The sequence below is a fragment of the Alosa alosa genome, chromosome 14 (genome assembly GCF_017589495.1).
Source record: "Alosa alosa isolate M-15738 ecotype Scorff River chromosome 14, AALO_Geno_1.1, whole genome shotgun sequence".
In the NCBI taxonomy this organism is placed as follows: Eukaryota; Metazoa; Chordata; class Actinopteri; order Clupeiformes; family Clupeidae; genus Alosa; species Alosa alosa.
The window spans coordinates 7,900,510-7,921,875 of record NC_063202.1 but is presented as its reverse complement, the minus strand read 5'-3'; the positions used below and the strand labels follow the sequence as shown (position 1 = coordinate 7,921,875).

The window sequence follows — 21,366 nt, the reverse complement described above, 5'->3', positions numbered from 1 at the left end:
ACTGCTTTTGCCAGATAACAGATTTCAATCAACAGGATTTTACTGAAACTTTAATTTTCCTATGAGCACATCATTGTGAATATATATCACCAGGATTTTACCGAAGTGACTTTTCACTTCCTATGAGCACAGCACACATTTGTAAACTGTCACTAAAGATAGGCCTTCATGTTGAAACTGTACTGCTTCTTTTGAACATATGCAAGCCTCACTACACTGAGGTAAGGACCCTGAATCTAAAACAAATACATTCTTGTGTTGGAGGATGACATGGCGGTAATCATTACGCACGGCCTTCCAGAACTCTAAGTTCAACTTGACCTTGAGCACAGACCAGAACATTCAGACCCACAGCCATTAGTTAAATAAGCTTTAAAACCATAAAAACTGGTCTCTTTTGATACAGACAACACCCACAGGGTTCAATGTGCCTGGTTTAACTTGAACCTCAGATAAATATCAGATTAAGAAAATAAAATGCTCATGTAGGCCTATTCAATACAAGAGCAGTACAATAAACAAGCAATCTTCAGTCCTTGGTTGCCATGGATATATACTGCTGTCTGTTTACCTAATCCCCTGAGAAATCATGCCGAATGCAGGATATTTTTCCTTCCTGTAACCATCTTTTTAGCCTTTTAGCCTATGGTGGTTTCTGCAGCTAATCTGATTTTCAGCTGTGTGTTTTGGGTAGTGAATAGTGCCTACTGTATGTCTTGCTTCCAATCTCAGTTTTGAATATCAAACAGCAGAATGAATGTGTGTCTAGTCCAATCAAAGTAATTATATTAAACAAGTTTGATATAATTAAGGAGGTGCCATAAAGGTTTGGATTTTTTTACACAAATCAGTCACTGTATCAAATGTATTGCACAAATAATGCATGAGCATCACTCATTTATCAGGCTATTAACAAGAGCAGGTGAGTGCAAACCCTATAGCTATTTGATCAGCAACGAGGGTGATACATAACTTGTATGAAAAATTGAAGTACATCGGACCGCACTTTTAACACCGAAAGAGACGGACAGACACACAGACCCGATTACTACCCTCCACTGGGGGTAAGGGTAGATAGCCTATACTGTAGCCTAGTCTATGTAAACTACTGGAGATACTTAATGTGCAATGCAACACCTGCCCACTGGAGGGTACTAGCCCCATCTATGCCTGCCCTGTCTTGTTCGAATTATTTAAGGCTATTTCCAATAGGCTGCTTTTTGCAAATTATCTTAACCAAAACGCGCCATATCAGGGTAGCCTTAGGAATATTGCTGGAGGCCCCATTAGGCTATCTTCTAAATAGATAATTACATAGCATATTAAAATATATATATTTTTCCCCATAAAAGATTTTACCTGTCACGGGTGGATCAAAATTAGCATAAGTGATGTGGTTAGTGTTACACTGAGTTAAACGTGAAACATTTAATTCTTTGGACGGACACGTTTAGGTCTTGCTACACTGAAGTAACAACATATAGGCTACATCTGTGAAACATATTAGACGTAACACTGCTCCTGTCCCTGTAAGCCATATACTATTCAATAGCCTACTGATAAGAGACGGTCTGATACCGCTCAGTTCACAGGCGACGCACGAGCTAGGTTGGTAGTTTACAGTGCTTGACAGAAGCGGTATGGTCAGCGCGCTGTCAGCGCAGACTTTTCTTATGCTTACAGTAGCAGAAAACGTCTGTATTCTGGGAAGACATTCGAAATGACTCCATATGAATTATAAAACGTCCTAACAATAAAATGGGCGACTGAACCAATTCTGAAGACAGAAAAGTTGGATCTATTTTCTTGGTGTTCGATGGGAACTTTGAGTTGATTGATAGAGCTGGAAAAATGTCACCTTCAAATGAGACAATTTGGACATGGGAAGAACCGAACAACCGAACGACAGGTGACTCTTTCGGCCCTGAAGTGGTAATTGTGCCCGTCATATTTGGATGTATATTCCTCTTAGGCATTTTTGGCAACACATTAGTGATTATAGTCATTGGAAGAGTCAAGTCCAGGCGTTCTCGAAGTACCACGAACGTTTTTATCCTAAATCTCAGCATAGCTGATTTGACTTTTTTATTAATTTGTGTCCCATTTCAAGCAACAATATACAGCCTGCCTGAGTGGATCTTCGGGGCTTTCTTGTGTAAATGTGTTCACTATTTCGTGACGGTGAGCATGCTTGTGAGCATCTTTACTCTGGTGGCTATGTCCATTGACAGATACATTGCTGTTGTCCACTCGAAGAAATCACCATGCATTCGCAATAGAAAGAATGCCCTCGTTGGAGTCTGTATCATTTGGTTGCTTTCTTTCATCTTTGCCATACCAGTTGCTCAACATCAGATACTTACCGGCCATCCTGAGGCTCCCAACAGTTCGTTTTGTTGGGAAATATGGACCGAAATTGTGCCCAAACAGACCTACAAAGTGACTATTTTAGTAATTGGATATCTGTTACCACTGTGTTTGATCACGTGTTGTTATACCAAGGTAAGACCTAATAACCTACACAAACAGCTAAAGGATTACACGTGTAACACTTGCCTTAAGAATTAATAGGATACATGAAACGGGCGTCAGGAAAGATATAATTCCGGATTTTGATTTTGCATTTACCCTGTAGTCTACTTTTTTCCCCCTTTTTATTTTTTTTACAGTCGGTGACCTTTAGAACAAATCATAGGGGCTGGCGTGCTGCTTTGTGCCTGCGTGCAAAGTGCATAACACGATCTATTGAAGTGTTATCAGAGGAAAGTGAAAGAATTCTTTGGTTAAAGGATTTTTCAGATAGCCTATGTTTGGACTGAAATAACTTAACATCATGGTTACTACATTGAACCAATTATTGTGGTGGCACACATTTATCATCTTATCGAAAAAACACGGCGTGATAAACGCAAGTTATTGCTGTATGCTCCCTGTGCAGTGAAATGTCTTATAACAGAGCAGTAAGGCGTTTGTTTTATTGCACATCATAACAAACTTTGTTCGAGCAGAAAGATTGTGCTTTCCTCTATCATAAAGGCATCTACAGATAACCTACCTTTTCAGAGTGCCAAGCAAGCTGTTTCACCTGTTGCCCCTATTTATTGCAGGCGTTTTAGTCATATGTAGGCTACATTGTTTTGTTTTCTTTTGAATTATGAACTTTAGTCACTCTGTTGTAGGTCCTGTATCATTTACACAAAAAGATGAAGAACATGACCAAGAAATCTGAGCGTTCAAAGAGAAAGGTAAGATACTTGACTTCTTATTCAGGAGCAGTGCCAGTTATATGCTATATATCATAAATCCTGATATTTGAAAACAAATTGACACAAAGTAATTTACAATCACTATAAGAAAACAGTAGCCTATGTGAACTTGTGCTTTCAATGTCAAAATGAGTAAACAATGGAAAAAATAAGCATGACAGTGTCCTGTCTCTGGACGTGCCACAAACACGACAAGACAGATGCAGCATTTCTAATCAGTGTGAAAGGTACTATGTGCAAATAACTTGGAAGAGAAAGTAATTATTATGATGAGGCAAAATTGGCTTCTAATGTGCCTGAGAGAGGATGCTTTTAGAGCATAATGATAACACTGACGCTGGTATCTATAGCAACAAATAACTGTCCCTGGTTGGGTTGGTGCCTCTCAGCATATAAAAGCAAGAGCTATACAAAAAATACAGCCAGCCCACCACCATAAATGGGTGTAAAGATATTACATCATAATATTGTTTTCTGTTTTGCATTTTCTGGTATTCGCATAGATCAGGGGTATCAAACTCATACAGGCAGTGGGCCGAATTTGTTGGAATGAGACCTCACGGGGGCCGTCATTGTCGTGGTCATTTTCATTTCTCTGCATTGGTATCAGAGTGTTGATTGATTATATACTCCTTTACTACACCCACTCATTAGCAAACAAGTACAAATCATTTACTTATCATGTCCTGCTCTTTCTCTCTTGAAACACCCAATTTCAATGTCAGTTTTTTGGCCTCTTCCTTCCTGAGGATGATTTGTAGTGCTAGGTTTAATCAATTTATCACAGAAATTGCTTATTACAAATTGTGGATGTGAATATCTTTTCTTTCTAATTTTCCCTTCCCACCCAAAACTTCTGGGGGGCCGTATGAAACCTGCTGGCGGGCCTGATCTGGCCCCCGGGCCTTATGTTTGACACCCCTGGCATAGATCAAAGATCAACAGGCCTAAATCACATGTCAGTTTGTTTAGTAAAATGTTGTTGTACAGGCCAATAGGTAAACAAGATTGAGGTCACAAAAGCAGATGCAGACCTTGGTAGGCCTTTGCTATAGGCTATTTTTCTGTTATTGCAATAAGAATGGGACAGTTTTTTTTCATACAGTGCCTGGAAGTGCATTATGAAATCAGAAATGAAAATAATTTATGTGTTTCAGGAATCTATAGCTTCAATGATCTTACAGTATTCAGTTTGCAACAATTCTGTGCATAAAAGTCACATACCAGTTGTTGTTTTTCTTGAGGTGCTGATCAGCTGTTTTGAAAAACAGTTAACCAGCCAACGTTAGAGACTTATCACAATGATGATTTACAGGATACCAGTAACAAACTGCAAAGATAGCAAAAATAGCGTGTCTATGTATAACATGTTCTACTCAGTCAAGACAATGACTAAGACCTAAATGTTGTTAAATGTAGATCTAAACTGATCCACATTAAGAGTAGAATGAATGCTCTAAATGTATTCTTGACATTAAGCTATGAAGGAGACGTGTGTTCAATGTGAGAAACTGTGCATTACATCAATTTGCAATGGCCAGTAAATATTTTAGGTCAGGACATGTTAGGAATGAGAGGAAAAGAGTGGTGTGCCTTTGATCTTGAGCTTATGGTACACTTTCTGTGGATGCCACAGAAAAAAATACTCCTAATAAACCATTTTGTAATTTTGTATTTCAAAGGGGTTTTTTCACTGGTGCAATAACTCTCAACTTGGAATAGACAACAATGAATTAGTATGGAAATTGGTAAGAGATGATTAATAGAAGTGGCTGTTATTAAGCGATAAGAGTTTATGAAAGTGTCTTATTAATTAAGGATTCATTGTGCTCAATAGTGGGGCTTTCAAAGTGAAATAGAACAGCTTTTTAATAAACAACAGTGCCAGTATGCATGAGTTGTGTCTATCTGCTTAGATCTTTACCATAGGCACCTTCAGTTATTTGCTATTTCTTCAAATTACACAAAATTGCTGCTTGCAAAACAGTCCTCCTTAATTGAATTATGCTATTGTATGTAGTTGGATCTGTCCTGTGTAACAGTACAGACACACAATGTGTGTACAGTGTGTTTAACCCTTGAGTTGGGCCTATACCCAGGATAACCATTTTTTGTTTAGCTTTCACTTATCAGCATTTTTTTTTAGCAGAAGAAAAAAACAGTCATATGGCAACATGTACTTGTGAGTGGTAGCTGGGATGATCTCTTTCAGGTAAATATTTAGATTGTGTGTGGGCTATAAATAGCATTCAGTGGAGGCATTCCTCTTCATCCCCAGGAAGTATTCAGTGTGATTCCTGGCTCTAAGTAGGGGCTGCAAAGAGGCAAGCTACAATGTAAACTATGATAGCATGGTCATAGCCTTAATTAGGTAAGTACATTATATTGCCATGCAAGGCTGAGATGGTGAGCACAGACACAGAGTTTCTCAGCATTATATTGGTGCCAATTACAGGGAGAAAGAGAGATAGCCAGATGTGCTTGTACAGTACATGAATGGCAACCAACATGTCCGTGTCCATGCACGGTATAATATCAAGTAGCAGTGGTCTATCATTCAACTGAATTCAATTGTATTTGATATTTTTATTGTCTCCCAGCACTGTACAGAGCCCAGATCCTGAACAGAGTCTTGATCTCAAACTCTTGGTCTGAAGACCCATAAAGCATTTAGAGCTCTGTAAATAGCTGTCTGCAAGTAGAAATTATGTTGATCAAGGAGGGCAAAAAACCCCATTACTGTAGTAATCAAATTGTTGCCAGATGGATAAGCTATCCAGCCATCACTTAATTTAATTGATCTGGCCTGGGTATGACCTGGGTGTGGGGGTTGAGTGATCTAGTTTGGGTCTTAGTTTTTGCCCTTTACTGATTCTCCTCCAAAGGACATATTTAACACCAGTAAAGAATCTAAGTAAAGTAAAAGTCTTCTGTGCAACCTTGTTAAATCGATTGAAAGTATCAGTCGCTATGTGCCTCGTTATGGACAGGACAGTGCAGAAAGCCTGAAATGCATCTGCTCAAACAACATCTATATAATGAAAACAGATTGCGACACAAGCTGGCCCTGTATTTTTACTACCATCCCAGCCTCTCACCATCTGATGCCCAGAAATGGCTGGTGCCATGGTATTTTGACAGTGCCCATGCTGCCTGCCTTGACAGGCTGAATACAAGTTGGCTGAGATGCTGAAAAGGAACAGCTGTAAAGCACAGGAACAGGCTGTGGGCCCCTCACCAGATACATATGAGAGATTCCTAGTGTAAACAAGTGCTGTATCTGACAAGTATACGACCCCATCAGTGCTAATATCTATTTATAGACCAGGGAAGGTCATAACTTCAGAGAGCTGCAATACAACCCAACTGATTTTTTGGGAGGCAACATAGTGCTTTCTAAAGGCTTTGAGACCTCTGTTTATGAGTGTTGCTGGTTTTCTATTGCCTGTGTCTATGGCCCCTTGAAATATCACCCTGTGCTCCTCACGTACTTCCTTTGTTGAAGGAACAGTCACTGTTTAATCAATAGTACCGAACTCCTGCAGAGGCTAAGGGAGAGGTGATGAAGTCCAGAGGCTGCACATTTTCATATTTTAAACATCTCACATCTGGTAACGATGGATCAGGTCACCACAGTTTTTGCAGGGAAATTATAATATGGCAATGTAACAGTAGCCAGAGGGTACTGCTGTGCAGTGTAGTAAGAACACCTAAACACTCTAACACCTTAAAGGTGTCCTGTGTGGGATTTATAGTTTTAAATTTCAGAAATAGCTAGAAAAAGCAACAGTGTGTGAAGAAATAACCATTTTGACGTAATGTCAAAAAGGCCTCTGTGTTGTCCAGATTTCCACTAAAGTTAGCAGGTAATGTTAACTGCTAACTATCTTGTAGCACCTCGTACTGTACCTCAAGAGGCACTCTATTAAAAGGCATTAGAAGAGTGGTGTTGTGTACAGTGATGCTTTCAAGATAACCTTAATCCTACACATAGTCCTTTAAGAGACATGCTAGTGGTGACAGATACCACTCATGGGATTTTAGCCACTTTGCAAGTGCGCTCATCTTGTCTTGGTTTGAGGTCCAGTACTGTTCTAGGCCTCTTATGTAATTTTTTATGCCAATGGAAGTTTTGATTTCAGATTTTGAAATAAATGGCGGAGGCTTCTAGGTCAGACACTTCTTTGGTCTGCTTCATTCCGGTGACATCTAAGGTGACACAGAACTGTTCATTTCTCCTTATTATTCCTCAGACTTGAGACATAATGCCTCCCTGGACCATCGACTCAATTGTCTAGAAAATGATTAGGAAACAGTTTGAACACATCTTTGAGCAGATGTGTTCAAACTGTTTCCTGATCATTTCTAGATAATTGGTTTGGAAATATGTTTAAAAGCTCAGTAGTCATAGAGAGATTGTTACTGATGTGTGATGAACAAATGTTTTCCAGTAAGGGATAACAGTATGATAATAGACTGCTGTCGTCCAGTTAACATTTAGTGGATTCTGGGAAGCACAAAGAGCTGTTTTCTCTGTCAACTGATGCAGGACGTAAGCCCAGACAAATCTGTTTCATTTGTTCGATTTGTTCTTCAAGGAACACTTATCACACACCACAACACTTATCACTGAGCAATCTTTTATTTAGCCATTTTTGTCTTTTAGCTTTAGAGTCATTCAACATTGAGTCTATATGAACATTCAAACAATGTTGATTTAAAATGCACTTATAATTAATCGTGTTAACACTGTGAGCACAGTGTGCATCTCCCCTTCCTGGAAATCAGGTAGGAAACCTAATCAAAATATTGACCTACACAGCCATCACTGTGTAAGGGCCCAAGAGATGCCATGTCATCTGCATGCTTAAATGACATGACATTTGGCAGGAATATTCAGCTTTTGTGTTATCCAAGGAGATAATAATAACATTCATAACTTGGGAAGCTCCTGTTAATATTAGCTCTCCAGAGATTTTCACGTCACGAGCAAAGCTAATTTGCGTTCAAGCCCAAGAAATATGTGCAAACAGTCATTGTAACAACTGAACTAAAATCAGTAGGAAGGCTACAGGCATAGGTTATAGTTTGTTTAGTTATGTTGACCAATTGTGATCAATGTAATATGTGGCCAGTGCCAACAGCAGGGAAAAAAGATAAATATGTCTGGTATGAGTGACACATTCCAAATCTATCAGTCACGTGACCTGACCATAACAATGCATGTGCTTTTTATTGCATCCGTCACAGAGATCTTAGGGCTCAGTGACCTTAATAATCATGTCATTTTTCATTAGCTGCAGCCTATCAAGCTAAAAGCTTAAAGAAAAAAAAAAGGCGTCACATCAGGGCCTGCTTGCTGCCCTCATCACCATTGATGGAAATGGAAGGGTGAGCCATGGGGTCAGGAATAAAAGACCAAGAGCCAAGTCATTTCCCCAGCCATACAAAGACATCATATTCATAATGAAATTGTGAGACAGAGTCAGTGTTTCCCTTTGTTCTGGTCTGAGTGGGGCAGAATGGAGTTGCAGTGCTGCACAGGAGTTTTATTTTTTTGTCTGTTTCAATTATGGTTGAAACAGTCTGAGAGCTGCGTCGGCAGGGCAGCATTTTCTTGCTCAGTAATTGCCTAACATTGAGGGCCCCCTTCCAGGTTTGCTTCAATTTAGCGACTCGGGATTTGGACAAATTCATTTTTTGAAAGCATACTTAAATATCCATCATGCAAAATAGATTGACTAAAATATTGCACATTCATTATAATGTGTCTAGAGAGGCAGAAAAAAAATTGCTATGCAATAAATGTATAAGATGATTTGTAACTAGAGTATGTTCGATCTACTTGACTCAGTATTCTGCACACATTTTTACAAAAGGGACAACTGGATAAATTCAGGAATATTAACAATACATTAAGCAATACTCTAAAACAAATCCACAGTAAATTCTGTGATGATTGTTAATATAACACACTTTTTTTTCTTCTTACATGGGACTCATGTGTTATGTACCATATACTGTCTTTCATCTGAATGAATGTGATTCATCACTCTCATCAGCATTTTTCTCACAGATACATCACTCAGCTCTGGCTGATTTGTAATATCATAGGGACTATGGCTCTATGGCAAGACTGTATCATACAATTGCTATTTGGTTATCAACATCTTAAATTACATCACATGCCAATTACATGAACTGGGGGAGCCACTGAAGCACATCTTCAATTTGAGTCTACGCCTTGGACAAGTTCCAACACTGTGGTAGACATCATGTCTCACCCCTGTCCCTAAGAAGCCACACCCTAGTGAGCTTAATGACTACAGACCTGTCGCTCTAACATCACATGTGATGAAGACAATGGAGCGACTGGTCTTAGGGATGCTCAGACCCCAGGTACGCCATGCACTAGACCCATTACAGTTTGCATACCAGGAGAAAGTGGGCGTGGACGATGCCATCACTTATCTTCTACACAGGACACATTCTCACCTAGACAAGGGAAAAAGTGCTGTGAGAATCATGTTCTTTGATTTCTCAAGTGCTTTTAACACCATCCAACCCCTCAGACTGGGAGACAAGCTCTTGCAGATGGGTGTGGACACTGTCTCTCTTACACTGTGATCAGCAGCACCGGAGCGCCACAGGGAACTGTGCTCTCTCCAGTCCTGTTCACCCTGTACACATCTGACTTCTGCTACAACACCGAGTCATGCCACATGCAAAAGTTTTCTGATGATACTGCAATTGTGGGGTGTATCAGGAACGGGCAGGAGGAGGAGTACAGGAGCCTGGTGGAGGACTTTTGTGCAATGGTGCAAATTCAATCACTTTAACTCAACACTTCAAAGACCAAGGAGATGGTGGTGGATTTCCGCAGGTCTAAGCCCACTCTGCTACCAGTCCCCATTGATGGGGTCAATGTGGAGGTGGTAAGCACCTACAAGTATCTGGGTCTCCACCTGGACAATAAACTAGACTGGTCAGCCAACACTGACGCACTCTACAAGAAAAGGCAGAGCAGGCTGTACTTCCTGAGGAGGCTGCGATCCTTCAATGTGTGCAGCAAGCTCTTCAGGATGTTCTACCAGTCTGTTGTTGCCAGCATCCTCTTCTATGCAGTGATATGCTGGGGAGGAAGCACAAAGAAGAAGGATGCGGGGCGAATTGACAGGCTGGTAAGGAAAGCTGGCTCTGTAGTGGGAGCTGAACTGGAGTGCATCACTTCAATATCTGACAAAAGGACCCTGAACAAACTGATCAACATCTTGGACAATGAGTGTCACCCACTCCACAGCACTATTGTTAAGCAGAAGAGCCTGATCAGCTGGAGACTTTGCTTACTGCCTTGCACAACAGAGACTGAGGAAGTCATTTATCCTTAGGGCCTTTGAACTGTTCAATGCTTCACTTAAGCAGGGATTAAAGTGAAAAAAAATCGTTTGACTGAACTTTTTTCAGGCCATAAGTCATACATATCTACCTATAGAGATAGCAACCCTTTTGCGGTCGCGACCTATTGGTTTTTAATGTACAAAAAGATGCAAACAGCAAAGTAAAGGGAGTATTCGCCTTATTCACACTGCGGCCATTGTTTAAACCAAAACGAGGCTACAGGGTACACTTACTATAAAATTAATGCCACCTACAGGTGAATGCATAGAACATAACAATCCTATGGTTTGTGTACCCTGTAGCCTCGTTTTAGCCAAATGGCCACCATGTGAATAAGGCTAATTGAGAGTGTTCTTGATTGAGATTTGAGTTTTCCTGATGAACAAAAATATATTTTAGTACCATCCCTGACCATTGCTGATTAGCCATTGCTGTTCTTTTTCTACTGCAGCAATATTGTAGAAAGGCTTTAACACACTCTTATTTAATTACTTCAGGCCAAAAGTGTTTAAAGGGGAGATTTTTTTCTTGTTAATATGCAATTCTACACCAAGGAAAATCTATAAAATCAAGTTTGTAAGACTTCCCATTTCCTCATCAAAGTAACGAATCAGAACATTCTAGATATTGTTCATATTTCCATTTGTTGCCTCATCCGCATTTAATGAAAACATGGTAATTTTGAGTTTTACAGACAACTCAGTGTTCCAATGAGCAGCAATACTGTGTGTGCTCATGCAGGAGGTCTGCGCATTTGATAAAGACAATCTGGAGATGGTGCTTTTGTCTTCAGCAACAGATTGTATAAGGTTGACAAAAGGGTTGTGATATGGTGAGGGACAGGTCGTGGTTATGCTATGAAAGAACATCGTAGCCTACTTTCTAACGTAAAACGGTCAGCCATAGATAAACGTAGCCTACCTCTGTGGTGGTGGCTAGTTGCACCAGGTAGGGAAGATGTCCTGAAGTGCACGAACGTTAACCTTATGGCGGTCTTCTGATTGGTGGCGTGCTAAAACGTTTTCCTATTGCATCCATAAACAATTTTCTTGCAGCGAACCGCGCAAAAGCAAACCCCTGGCGCTTTAATTTCTTTACACCATGGCTTGTTAGTTCTCCCCCGTTTCCAACAGCTGCCCATCTCCATTTATTTTTTTTTTTAACTTTTTGACACCTGCCTTCCTTTAGCAACAACGCATCCATGACAGCTAGTGGCCTTGCCAAATAGACGCACACAAATCATGACGCTAATATGCGAGGTTCTGGTAGGTCTAGTGGTTATGGTTTTGTGCTATAAATGAATAATATTTTATAGAAAAGTTTTAAGTTGACTATTTTAATTGTATGGTTATTTTTGTCAACATACACTCACAACCTACTGTCGTTAAAAGTGAGGCCCAGTGGTGGAAGAAGTACTGAATCTCAGTACTTAATTAAAAGGACAAATACACAGAGAAATATTTACTTTAGTAAAAGTAAAAGTACCTGCTTTTAAATGTACTTTAAGTATTAAAAGTAAAAGTCTTTGCATAATGATTTATTCTCTTAATAGGCCTATCTATATTCTAAAAGAAAAAATAGTATGGGCTGTGGCATTTTATTAATTAATCTGGTAAGGCTATATTCGACTAGATAGTTTTAAGCTAATGCAATTGTGCTTACCATCTGTGGCCCAGTTTACATTCTGACCTACAATTCTAGAGACTGTAATTCTGGTTATCTACTAGGGTGATCTGCTGAGTATATCATTCAGCAAAACACGAGAGCCTGAAGTTTAACGGGGTAGACCAGGGAAACGTCGGGTGGATCGTAATGCCAATTCTGCTGATTGAACAGAAAAGTCTTTATGATTAGGTTCAGTTTCACTTGCGCAGACGCACATAGACATTGAATGAGCGCTCACATTTCTACCCCCCCAATTGTAGGCTATGCCTCTTTATTTGATCACACACAATTAAGAAATATTTTCTAATCTGGAAAATGCTACGTTTTTTTTCGGCCAGCGGTTCTATAATAGTCTACCATTAATTTGTGCCGCAAATGATCAGACGTGTGACAGAAGCATGGGCATAGACTGTAACTTCGCTGATCCGCGGATAGCAATCTCATCGGAGAGGAGGCCCTAACGCTGCAGATAACAGACAGAGAAAGGCACAGAACACAGTTGTACGTCCAGTGTAGCCATGGGTCTGGTGAATATAGCCTACCGAATGCAGATGTCTACAAGCTCACGCTTTGCCTGGTCTAGACTAGAAGCTTATGTTTCAAAGATTTAGAAGCTGGGCACGTAGCGCTCCAGAATCTGTGGTAGCAACCCCGCCCCCTGGTAAAACAAACGTGTTTGTCAGAGAGAAAAAAATCTGATCATAAAATGTATCGTAAAAAGGAACGATGGTGTTGTAAAAATGTAGCGGAGTAAAAGTACAGATAATTGCTGTAAAATGTAACGAAGTAAAAGTCAAAAGTATGCACTATAAATTCTACTTAAGTAAAGTACAAATACGTGGAATATTTACTTAAGTACAGTAACGAAGTATTTGTACTTCGTTACATTCCACCACTGGTGAGGCCTAAGCGAAATAGGCTACAAGGCTGTCTGTGCGTCACAAAGACTCAGTCAAAACCTTCCGTCGCAAATTGTGAAAAACATTGTTGTACATGTCATAACAGACGGGATAATAAATTGCATAGGCTACGGTTTATATTGCGTCGCTTTACACATAATGTTAGTTGCATTGATTAAAAACTGTAACAATAATAGTAGCCTACATCGGGTGGCATAGAAGGCCATCTGTTCAAGTCATAGGTGACACCCAAAATGAATGACCTCCCCTGACAAGAGTTCGCGAGTAAGAAATGGTCTACATTGATGCACGGAAAGAACACAGCCTACGCTTCTTCTCCGAATTCGCACATAGAGCTCACAATATCATATCCAAAAAAGTTAAACGGATTGGCCAACCTCATCAGCTGTCTCTAATGTGTCACTATAATCCAACTTTTAGACCGTTACAGTCCTCCATATGTGTTCTTTGGAAAAGCAAAGGTGATAGCCCCCCCCTCCTATTTTTTTTCTCATCGGATCTGCATCGATCTCAAATATGACATTTCTAAAATCAAATTGACGGAAATCCGTCCTATGACGGAGAACTTTAATCCTTGCACTTAAGGGAAGAGGAGAGATAGACTTCTCTGCATAGTCTGTCTGCCTCTTCACCCCCTCCATTGGATACTGCCTGTCCACTAGCCACTTTTTACCACTGTGGTAAAAAGTACCACCTTACTATACTATGCACAGAGAATCACAGGCTCAGTCCCTGCCTCAGTCATTGCAAGCGCCTCTTGATTGATTAATCACCCACTATGTGGATACTGTTTTTAGAATTGATTTAGATTAAGTGTTAGTTAGTATAATGTATATTTTAGTATATTTAGTATATTCTTTATCTTCTACTGTCCTTATTGCTTAGTTGTGTTTTGTTATATTATATACTTTTAATTACTTTTTCTGCTGTTAGTGAATGTGTGTGTGTTGTCTGTATGCTACTGAGACCTTGAATTTCCCCTGGGGATCAATAAAGTATCTATCTATCTATCTATGTGCTTAGTCAACCTTTCGGTTGAGAATTCATTCACAACATTTGAGAAACTAAGATGAAAGAAATGAATTGTTCTTGGAACACCGAACTGAGTTGGTTACGAAATGGAGATCCAGCTCTACTTGCTACTCAATGATGGGAGTGCATTTTTAATATAAAAGTATTTACGTTTGTACATGCAAAACACATACATGGTACAAGAATAATGCTGTTGTGGTGTGCTCCAGTCCTACAACAATGACCTGAGTTGGTAATTAAATGGAGATCAGTACCTGAGATGTAAACTACACTTGGTATGGTGCATCAATAACACTGTTGTGGTGTGTTCCTGTCTCTTCTCTAGACAGCCCAAACGGTACTTTTGGTGGTGGCCGCCTTCCTCATCTGCTGGATGCCTCACCACATCATTGCCATGTGGGTGGAGTTTGGCAGATTCCCTCTGAATGACGCATCTTTTGCCTTCCGCATCATCTCCCACTGCCTGGCTTATGGCAACTCCTGCGTAAACCCCATCCTCTATGCGTTCCTCTCAGAGAACTTCCGCAAGGCCTGCCAACAGGTCTTCACCTGTTACTTATTCTACCCACCGCCACCAGTGGAGAAGGTGGTGCGCATCCGGATGGACAACTTCTCCACCACACACTCCACAACCAATATATAAGGTGGCAAGACCGCTATGTACTGTGTGTAAAAAAGTAACAGAGCCTTCTATGTTAAATCCAGCTGTATGCCATCTGTTATAAAGCTGAGGCAGAGAATTGGTACACCAAGACTTTCAACTTTCTCCAAGTGGAAAGGGCCATAATGAGATGGAGGAAGTGGCATTTCAGTGCTGATTTTCCTGGTGCAGTTCATTTGATTATTGAAATCAATTTAACTTGGTGCAGAGTGCAGATTGAGCCACTAATGCTTTCAGAAGCTTAAAGTATTCATTGTTTATATAATTCATTTATTCATTATGGCGAAGTCTGGATTTTGGAAGGAGCTCTCTTGGAAAACACATAAAAAGGAGTATGACAACGAGAAATAAAAAGTAGATGCTGTCTTGGAAGACACAAACAATTGATATGGGTGCCATGGTTTTCCTTTACTACCATATATTGAATTCAAACCATCAGAACAGTTCTGTAAGTCTAAATGGATGCATCTGTGAATGTATATAGTCTGTATGTCTGGACAATTTAAAGGTTGTTCATTATGATCAGAAGACATAATTACTCAATTCTATAAAAACACGTGCAGGCCACAGGGAAGCTAAGCTGCATGTGGCAGCATCCTGACTAAGTAACGACACAGAATTGATTCTGACCCGAGGTTTTTTCTTGACATGTATAAGTATATATACTCTTTTGATAATTTGGTCTCTACATTTATCCTAATCCGTGAATTAGTGAAACACACTCAGCACACAGTGAGGTGAAGCACACACTAATCCCGGCGCAGTGAGCTGCCTGCAACAACAGCGGCGCTCGGGGAGCAGTGAGGGGTTAGATGCCTTGCTCAAGGGCACTTCAGCCATGCCTACTGGTCGGGGTTCGAACCGGCAACCCTCCGGTTACAAGTCCGAAGCGCTAACCAGTAGGCCACGGCTGCGCCACAAAATGTACTGTACATAAACACAGGCCTACTACACCACCAATACAGGCGAAAAACCTACTGAAATTATTTTGGAAGTTTGAATTAAAGTGTAATGTGAGGTTTTAAGAGTTTACTGCTGAAATTGTTTAACTATACATTAGAAATGCCTATGATGTAAAATATCTGTTCATTACATTGTGATGTGTTTGAAATAGTTACTACTGTGCTTGCCGTCTGTAATGTTTTGTAAATGTAAAATGAAAGCTTGTGTATTGTTTATTATGTTTTCTATGAGTAGGCATGCTGTACTGTAGGCTGTGTGCAGATTAGGATACTTCGATTGTTACACTAGTTTTGTGGTGTCTTCTGTCAATCATAAACATTACAGCAGAGGAAGTGTTCAAATAAGAAAAGAGGTTTCAGTATTAATCCTATTAGTAAAATATATATTCTAATTGTACAAAAGAACCATGCAGAACACTGTGAAGTATTTTTAGAGCTGCCAAAACTCCTGTAAGAACATCCCTTGAGAAAAATCTCTCAGGAAATATGACTGTCATAAAAAAAAAAAAATACTGTTGTATAAAACAAAAAAATCTGTACTGAAGCAACTCCTCCAATCATTATAACCCCCTGGCTAGTTCAGTGTTTCCCACCATTTATTTCCTTAAAACGCAATGCACAGGTGCTAGATTTATATATTACTTATTAGAGCTGGTTCAGCATATTGTGCATAATGTTCAGTAACTGTTTCAGCTTCACTCAGATTTGTGCCAAGGTGAATCATATGACATACAACAAAGCATTTATACTTGTTTTTATATGATTATTTATCAATAATTCAGTTTACAATATCATGTCATGTGTTAAGACAACATATACACTGGAGATGCAATGAAACAGATGATCAAAGAAGACCATTTTAGATGACATCACATGAAGGTCACAAGTTTTGATCTTCTTTGGGGCTAGGCTGGTGTATTTCAGATTCCATCCCAGGCAGACAAGTTCTTCTCCGGGCAGCAGTCTCAATCTTCTGCACCAGCTCCACATCCCACTTATGGGTGACGAAGCTCAGCACCTCTCCTTCAGCCTGGCCACCTGCCCGGCCCACCCGCCCTGCCCGGTGAATGTAGTCTGTGTGGCTCACAGGGAAGTCGTAGTTCACTATCAGTTTCACCCTCTGCGTGTCAAGGCCTCGGGAGGCAATGTCTGTGCAAACCAGCACGTCAACCAGGCCTTTCTGGAAGTTCCGGAAAATTCCCTCCCTCATGGCGGCTGGCATTGCACCTTGTAGACGTACGTGTCGGACACCCAAGTCATCCAAGGCAAATCCCAGCCAATTCACAGTGGATGCAGAGTTACAGAAGACCAGTACACCAGCCCCATCCTGCTCCACCTTCTTCAGTGCGTGATTCAGCTCCAGCAGTTTGTCAGCACCTATCACTTTCACAAAAGTCTGCTTTACATGAGGCATTAGGTGGTGGAGCCTTTGGCTTTTGATGGTCAAGATGCTCCCAAGGTCTGTCACCTTGCTGACCACCTCTCCCACACCCTCCGGAAACGTGGCCCCCACTAAAACCAATTGAGCTTTTGGTTGCAGGCCACGGGTCTCAGACACTGTGGAGGCCACATTCGTGTTTAGCAAGATTTTCTCGAGCATGTCTGAGAAGCTGGGATCAAACATGGTGTCAGCCTCATCCAAGACAATAAATCTAAGTTGGCTCAAGTCCACATAATTCCTCCACGTGGCTTTAAGAAGAGCACCAGGAGTGGTCACTAAAACATCTGATTGACCATGGGTGAAGGCTGCTTTGATGTTGCCAATACCCCTGCCGCCTCCAAGCACCTTTACCTTCAAGTTCAATTCCTGGCTAAGCATTCGCGTCACAACCGCTACTTGCTCGGCCAGCTCTCGCGAAGGCACCAGAACAACAGCATGAGTATTTGTGTCAGTATTTCTTTCTTTCTTCTCCAGCAGGTCATGAATAATTGGCAGCAAGTAAGTAAGCGTTTTGCCGCTACCGGTCTCACCTGCGCACAGGACGTTATGACCACGCAGCAGCTTCGGAATTACCTTCCTCTGCACTGCTGTGGGATGGATTATATTCTCGCGACGCAAAATCTCCACCAATTCCTGACGAATATGAAATGTATTAAACGTAGTAGACTTGTCTGGGTCCAAGTCGCTCTGTTCACATTCAGTGATAAATGGTGGCACAGTCTGGATGCTGTTTATGGTAAAATAGTCACCACGTGATTTATGATGTTTCCACCCTTTGGAGCATAAGCGTGTCTCCTCGAATTTACCGAATGTATATCCTGCTGACTGGTTTAGTTGTGGATTCTTGCTTTTAATTAACAGTCTGCCAGGTTTGATGAGAGGAACCTTCTCCGTTCTCCGTTTGATCTGTCTCGTTTTTTCAATACGATCCAGCGTAGGTTTGGGGATACGAATGACCACTGGTTCCGTAGACGTCGTGGACATAGATCCACTGCCTGAAGATGTCACAAGCTTACAGTCACTGATGTACATAGGCAACGCGGAATGCTTGGTTTCCGAAAGTCGTTTGCATGTATAGAAAACAGTTCGTCCGACCCTGACAGCGGCCAGCATTTTCGGCTTTTGTATTGGTCAAATAAATATATATTTATATAAAAACTATCACCCACCACGATGGATAGAGTCACATACGTCCAACCTGTCCATAAATGTTTTTTTCTGGAACAGAAAAGTGAATATGAACGAAATGATTAAACCGTCATGTTTAGGTAGTCACGTTTCGGCTTGTTATCGTGAACGTCTCATAATAATGACGTAATAGAATGCTGTCGCATGAGAAATTACGAGGGTCTTCTTAAAGGAACCGCATACTTAATAGTGTTGAACAGTTTCTGACATTCAACCCGAGTCTGTCTTAATGCATTTAATCTCAACATCAGTTTTTAAGTATAATTATTATAATATCAGTGGAGAACAGTCCTCAAGTCTCAGTTAAATATAGGTTATGTTGTCTGCACTGAGGTGTCTTAGTTAGATCAGATGGGGTGTTTGCATGCCATGGCAACAGGATCAAAAGTGCATGCAATATTATGTTAGTTATACATATCCATGTAGCCTAACTGTGGCTGTGCAACGATCAGGAAATAAGGAGAGTGTTTGCTTAGCAGAAACTTGAGGTTTTCAGTGTAATAGGGCCAAAGAGCCAACAGTGATGATGGGTATAAAACAGTTTACCCTGGTGCCGTGAACCAAGTTGTGCGGGGATGAGTGTCACTGAGAACAGTGGGTATGTGAGATATGAGTTATGTGCAGTGCAAACTCCCACTCAGACACTATTTGAAGATGACTGTACTATAGCTGTCATGCTGGGGAACACCATTATACTTACTTACACATACTTAAATGTGTTCAGCGCTACTCGCTCTTTTAGGTCCTTGGCAGTGGTCATAGCCTGTGGGTGAATTCTCTGTCAGAGAGCTCTGAGTCTCTGATAGGTTTGCTCCTGAATAACAAGAACAGCACGTTCCTCTGCGTCTGTAACAAATCAACTTAACATGCTAGTGAGTGAGTATACACTAGGTCTACCCAAAACTGAACTGCCAATATTTTAAGTAAAACATAAAAAGTAAAGTAAAACATGAACAAAGGCATAATACATCTATCTTCATTTTGATTAATAGGTGCACAAGGACAGTGTGTTTCTCTAGATTTAGTACTGCAGAGCAATCTCTTTTCAAATTTATGTTGTGTTGTTAAGCCTCCTCTACCCCTTTCACCACTGTGTGATAGGCCTAAAAAAAATTCAATTTCCAACAACACAAGCTCATGCTGGATGTTGCCATAAATAAATATTTTCCCATGAAGTCCCTGTTGAGGAGAATCACATTTGGCAAAATTCAAAGATGCTGAAGTTGTTCGAATAGGATTTTGTGTGACAGAACATATAATATTATTCTCCAGAGCAATTCATTGTGAGAAGAATGTGCTACATCTCTGGGGTGTTCTGAGAGCCCCTGGAAGTAATTAGCATTAATTTTTAAGTGCCTATTGTGCTTTGTTCTTGGCACAAAGCAATTTTGGATACAATTTTCTGGAGAACTATGTTTTGATATGGAAAGAAAATAGCTAACAGTTGCAAGGGACTGGTTCTTTGGCATTTTCAATGATTCTGCAGTGCTTGCATAATGTTGATGTTTTGGTCATTTTCAGTGATATCTTCAACTTTGTATTGATTTTCATAAACAGGGGGGGCAAGACAGCTATGAAATATACAAGCATACACATGACCATATAAAGATGAGAGGAAACTAATAATAACAAAAAGAACAAAAGGGGAAAAAACACTCATGTGACAACACAAATGAACAAGTAGCACAAATATTTGACCAAACAAAACAACTCATTGCACAGGGGGTATATTTTCAGGGATATATTCTGACTGACATGTATGTGGACCCTTCACAATGCAAAATGTCAGAATTCATCCTTGACCTTCAACCCCATGTCTTTGAGTACCAAATATTGTGATGTAACGCTTATGATGAGTAAATAAGTCAATGTAAGATTGTCATTGAGAAACCATGAATATATATGTACAGTAGGAGATTTATGCAGGATGTGTTTGAGAAATATGTCATGTCCTGATGTGACCTCATGTGACCTTTACCTTTAATCCTACAGTCCTACACCCAGCGCATTGTGGAGCCAAGCACCAAGTCTTGTTTCCATCTTACACCCAACGCAGTGATGATATTTTCACCAAGCACTCGAGTTCACAAGTTTTCAAATGAACATTGCGCACCCACGTATTTTAACATCACTAAAAGTGATAACACCAAGTGACCAAGAAAAACCTGGTATAAAGTGAAAGGTGCACTGTCACGAAATCTAACAATTGGTGAGACAGCAACGAGTCTCAGTCTGTCATTGCCTAGTTCAACTAGGCGAGTGTGGATGCATGTAGGCTATACTCTGCTTGTCACACACACACACACACACATGTTTTATCAAAGCAAGCTTAAGTGTAATCCTACTGGTGCATACACTTGTCTCGCATGGAAGCAGAAATGCGTTCACTCGTCGTCAAAATACCAACACAGTGCTTGATTTTGCACTCCTTACTCTTACAGGTAATGGCAGATGTCACTCTCAAAGGCCTAAAACACACCCATGACTAATTAAGAAACATAAGAACAACCCTTTTGAACTATATGCCTGGCACAGAGACAATTTTCACCTTTGTCAAGATAGCATTTTTATATTCAGACATGCTTTCCATGATCATGTACATCACGCTTCAGACTTTGCGCTTAGACTGTTAAAATAGAGCCCTTACTGGTAGTTTGAACAATCTATGGTCTTTTGGGCCCCCACCACCGACTTCAAGGCAGTGCTGCCTGGAAGGCACTATAGTTAGTCAAGAGTTAGGGTTAGGGTTTGAGTTAAGGTTAGGGTTAAGTGCCTTGAAGTCGACGATTGGGGCCCAAAAGACCATCAAGCAGTTTGACAGCTTGATCGCAAA

The 21,366-nt window shown here is 40.5% G+C and overlaps 2 protein-coding genes across 2 annotated transcripts; one reads left to right on the top strand and one right to left on the bottom strand.

The window, feature by feature from the left end:
- The first annotated feature begins 1,618 nt into the window (after window positions 1-1,618).
- On the top strand, window positions 1,619-15,329 carry galr1b (galanin receptor 1b). Its single transcript, XM_048263142.1, has 3 exons — window positions 1,619-2,502; window positions 3,180-3,245; window positions 14,607-15,329. The coding sequence occupies exons 1-3, from the start codon at window positions 1,852-1,854 to the stop codon at window positions 14,922-14,924; spliced, it is 1,035 nt and encodes a 344-aa protein (XP_048119099.1). The 5' UTR covers window positions 1,619-1,851; the 3' UTR covers window positions 14,925-15,329.
- A 1,314-nt stretch (window positions 15,330-16,643) lies between these two features.
- ddx28 (DEAD (Asp-Glu-Ala-Asp) box polypeptide 28) lies at window positions 16,644-18,637 on the bottom strand. Its single transcript, XM_048263044.1, has one exon. It carries the CDS (start codon window positions 18,456-18,458, stop codon window positions 16,785-16,787), a length of 1,674 nt encoding a protein of 557 aa, XP_048119001.1. The 5' UTR covers window positions 18,459-18,637; the 3' UTR covers window positions 16,644-16,784.
- Window positions 18,638-21,366: the final 2,729 nt, after the last annotated feature.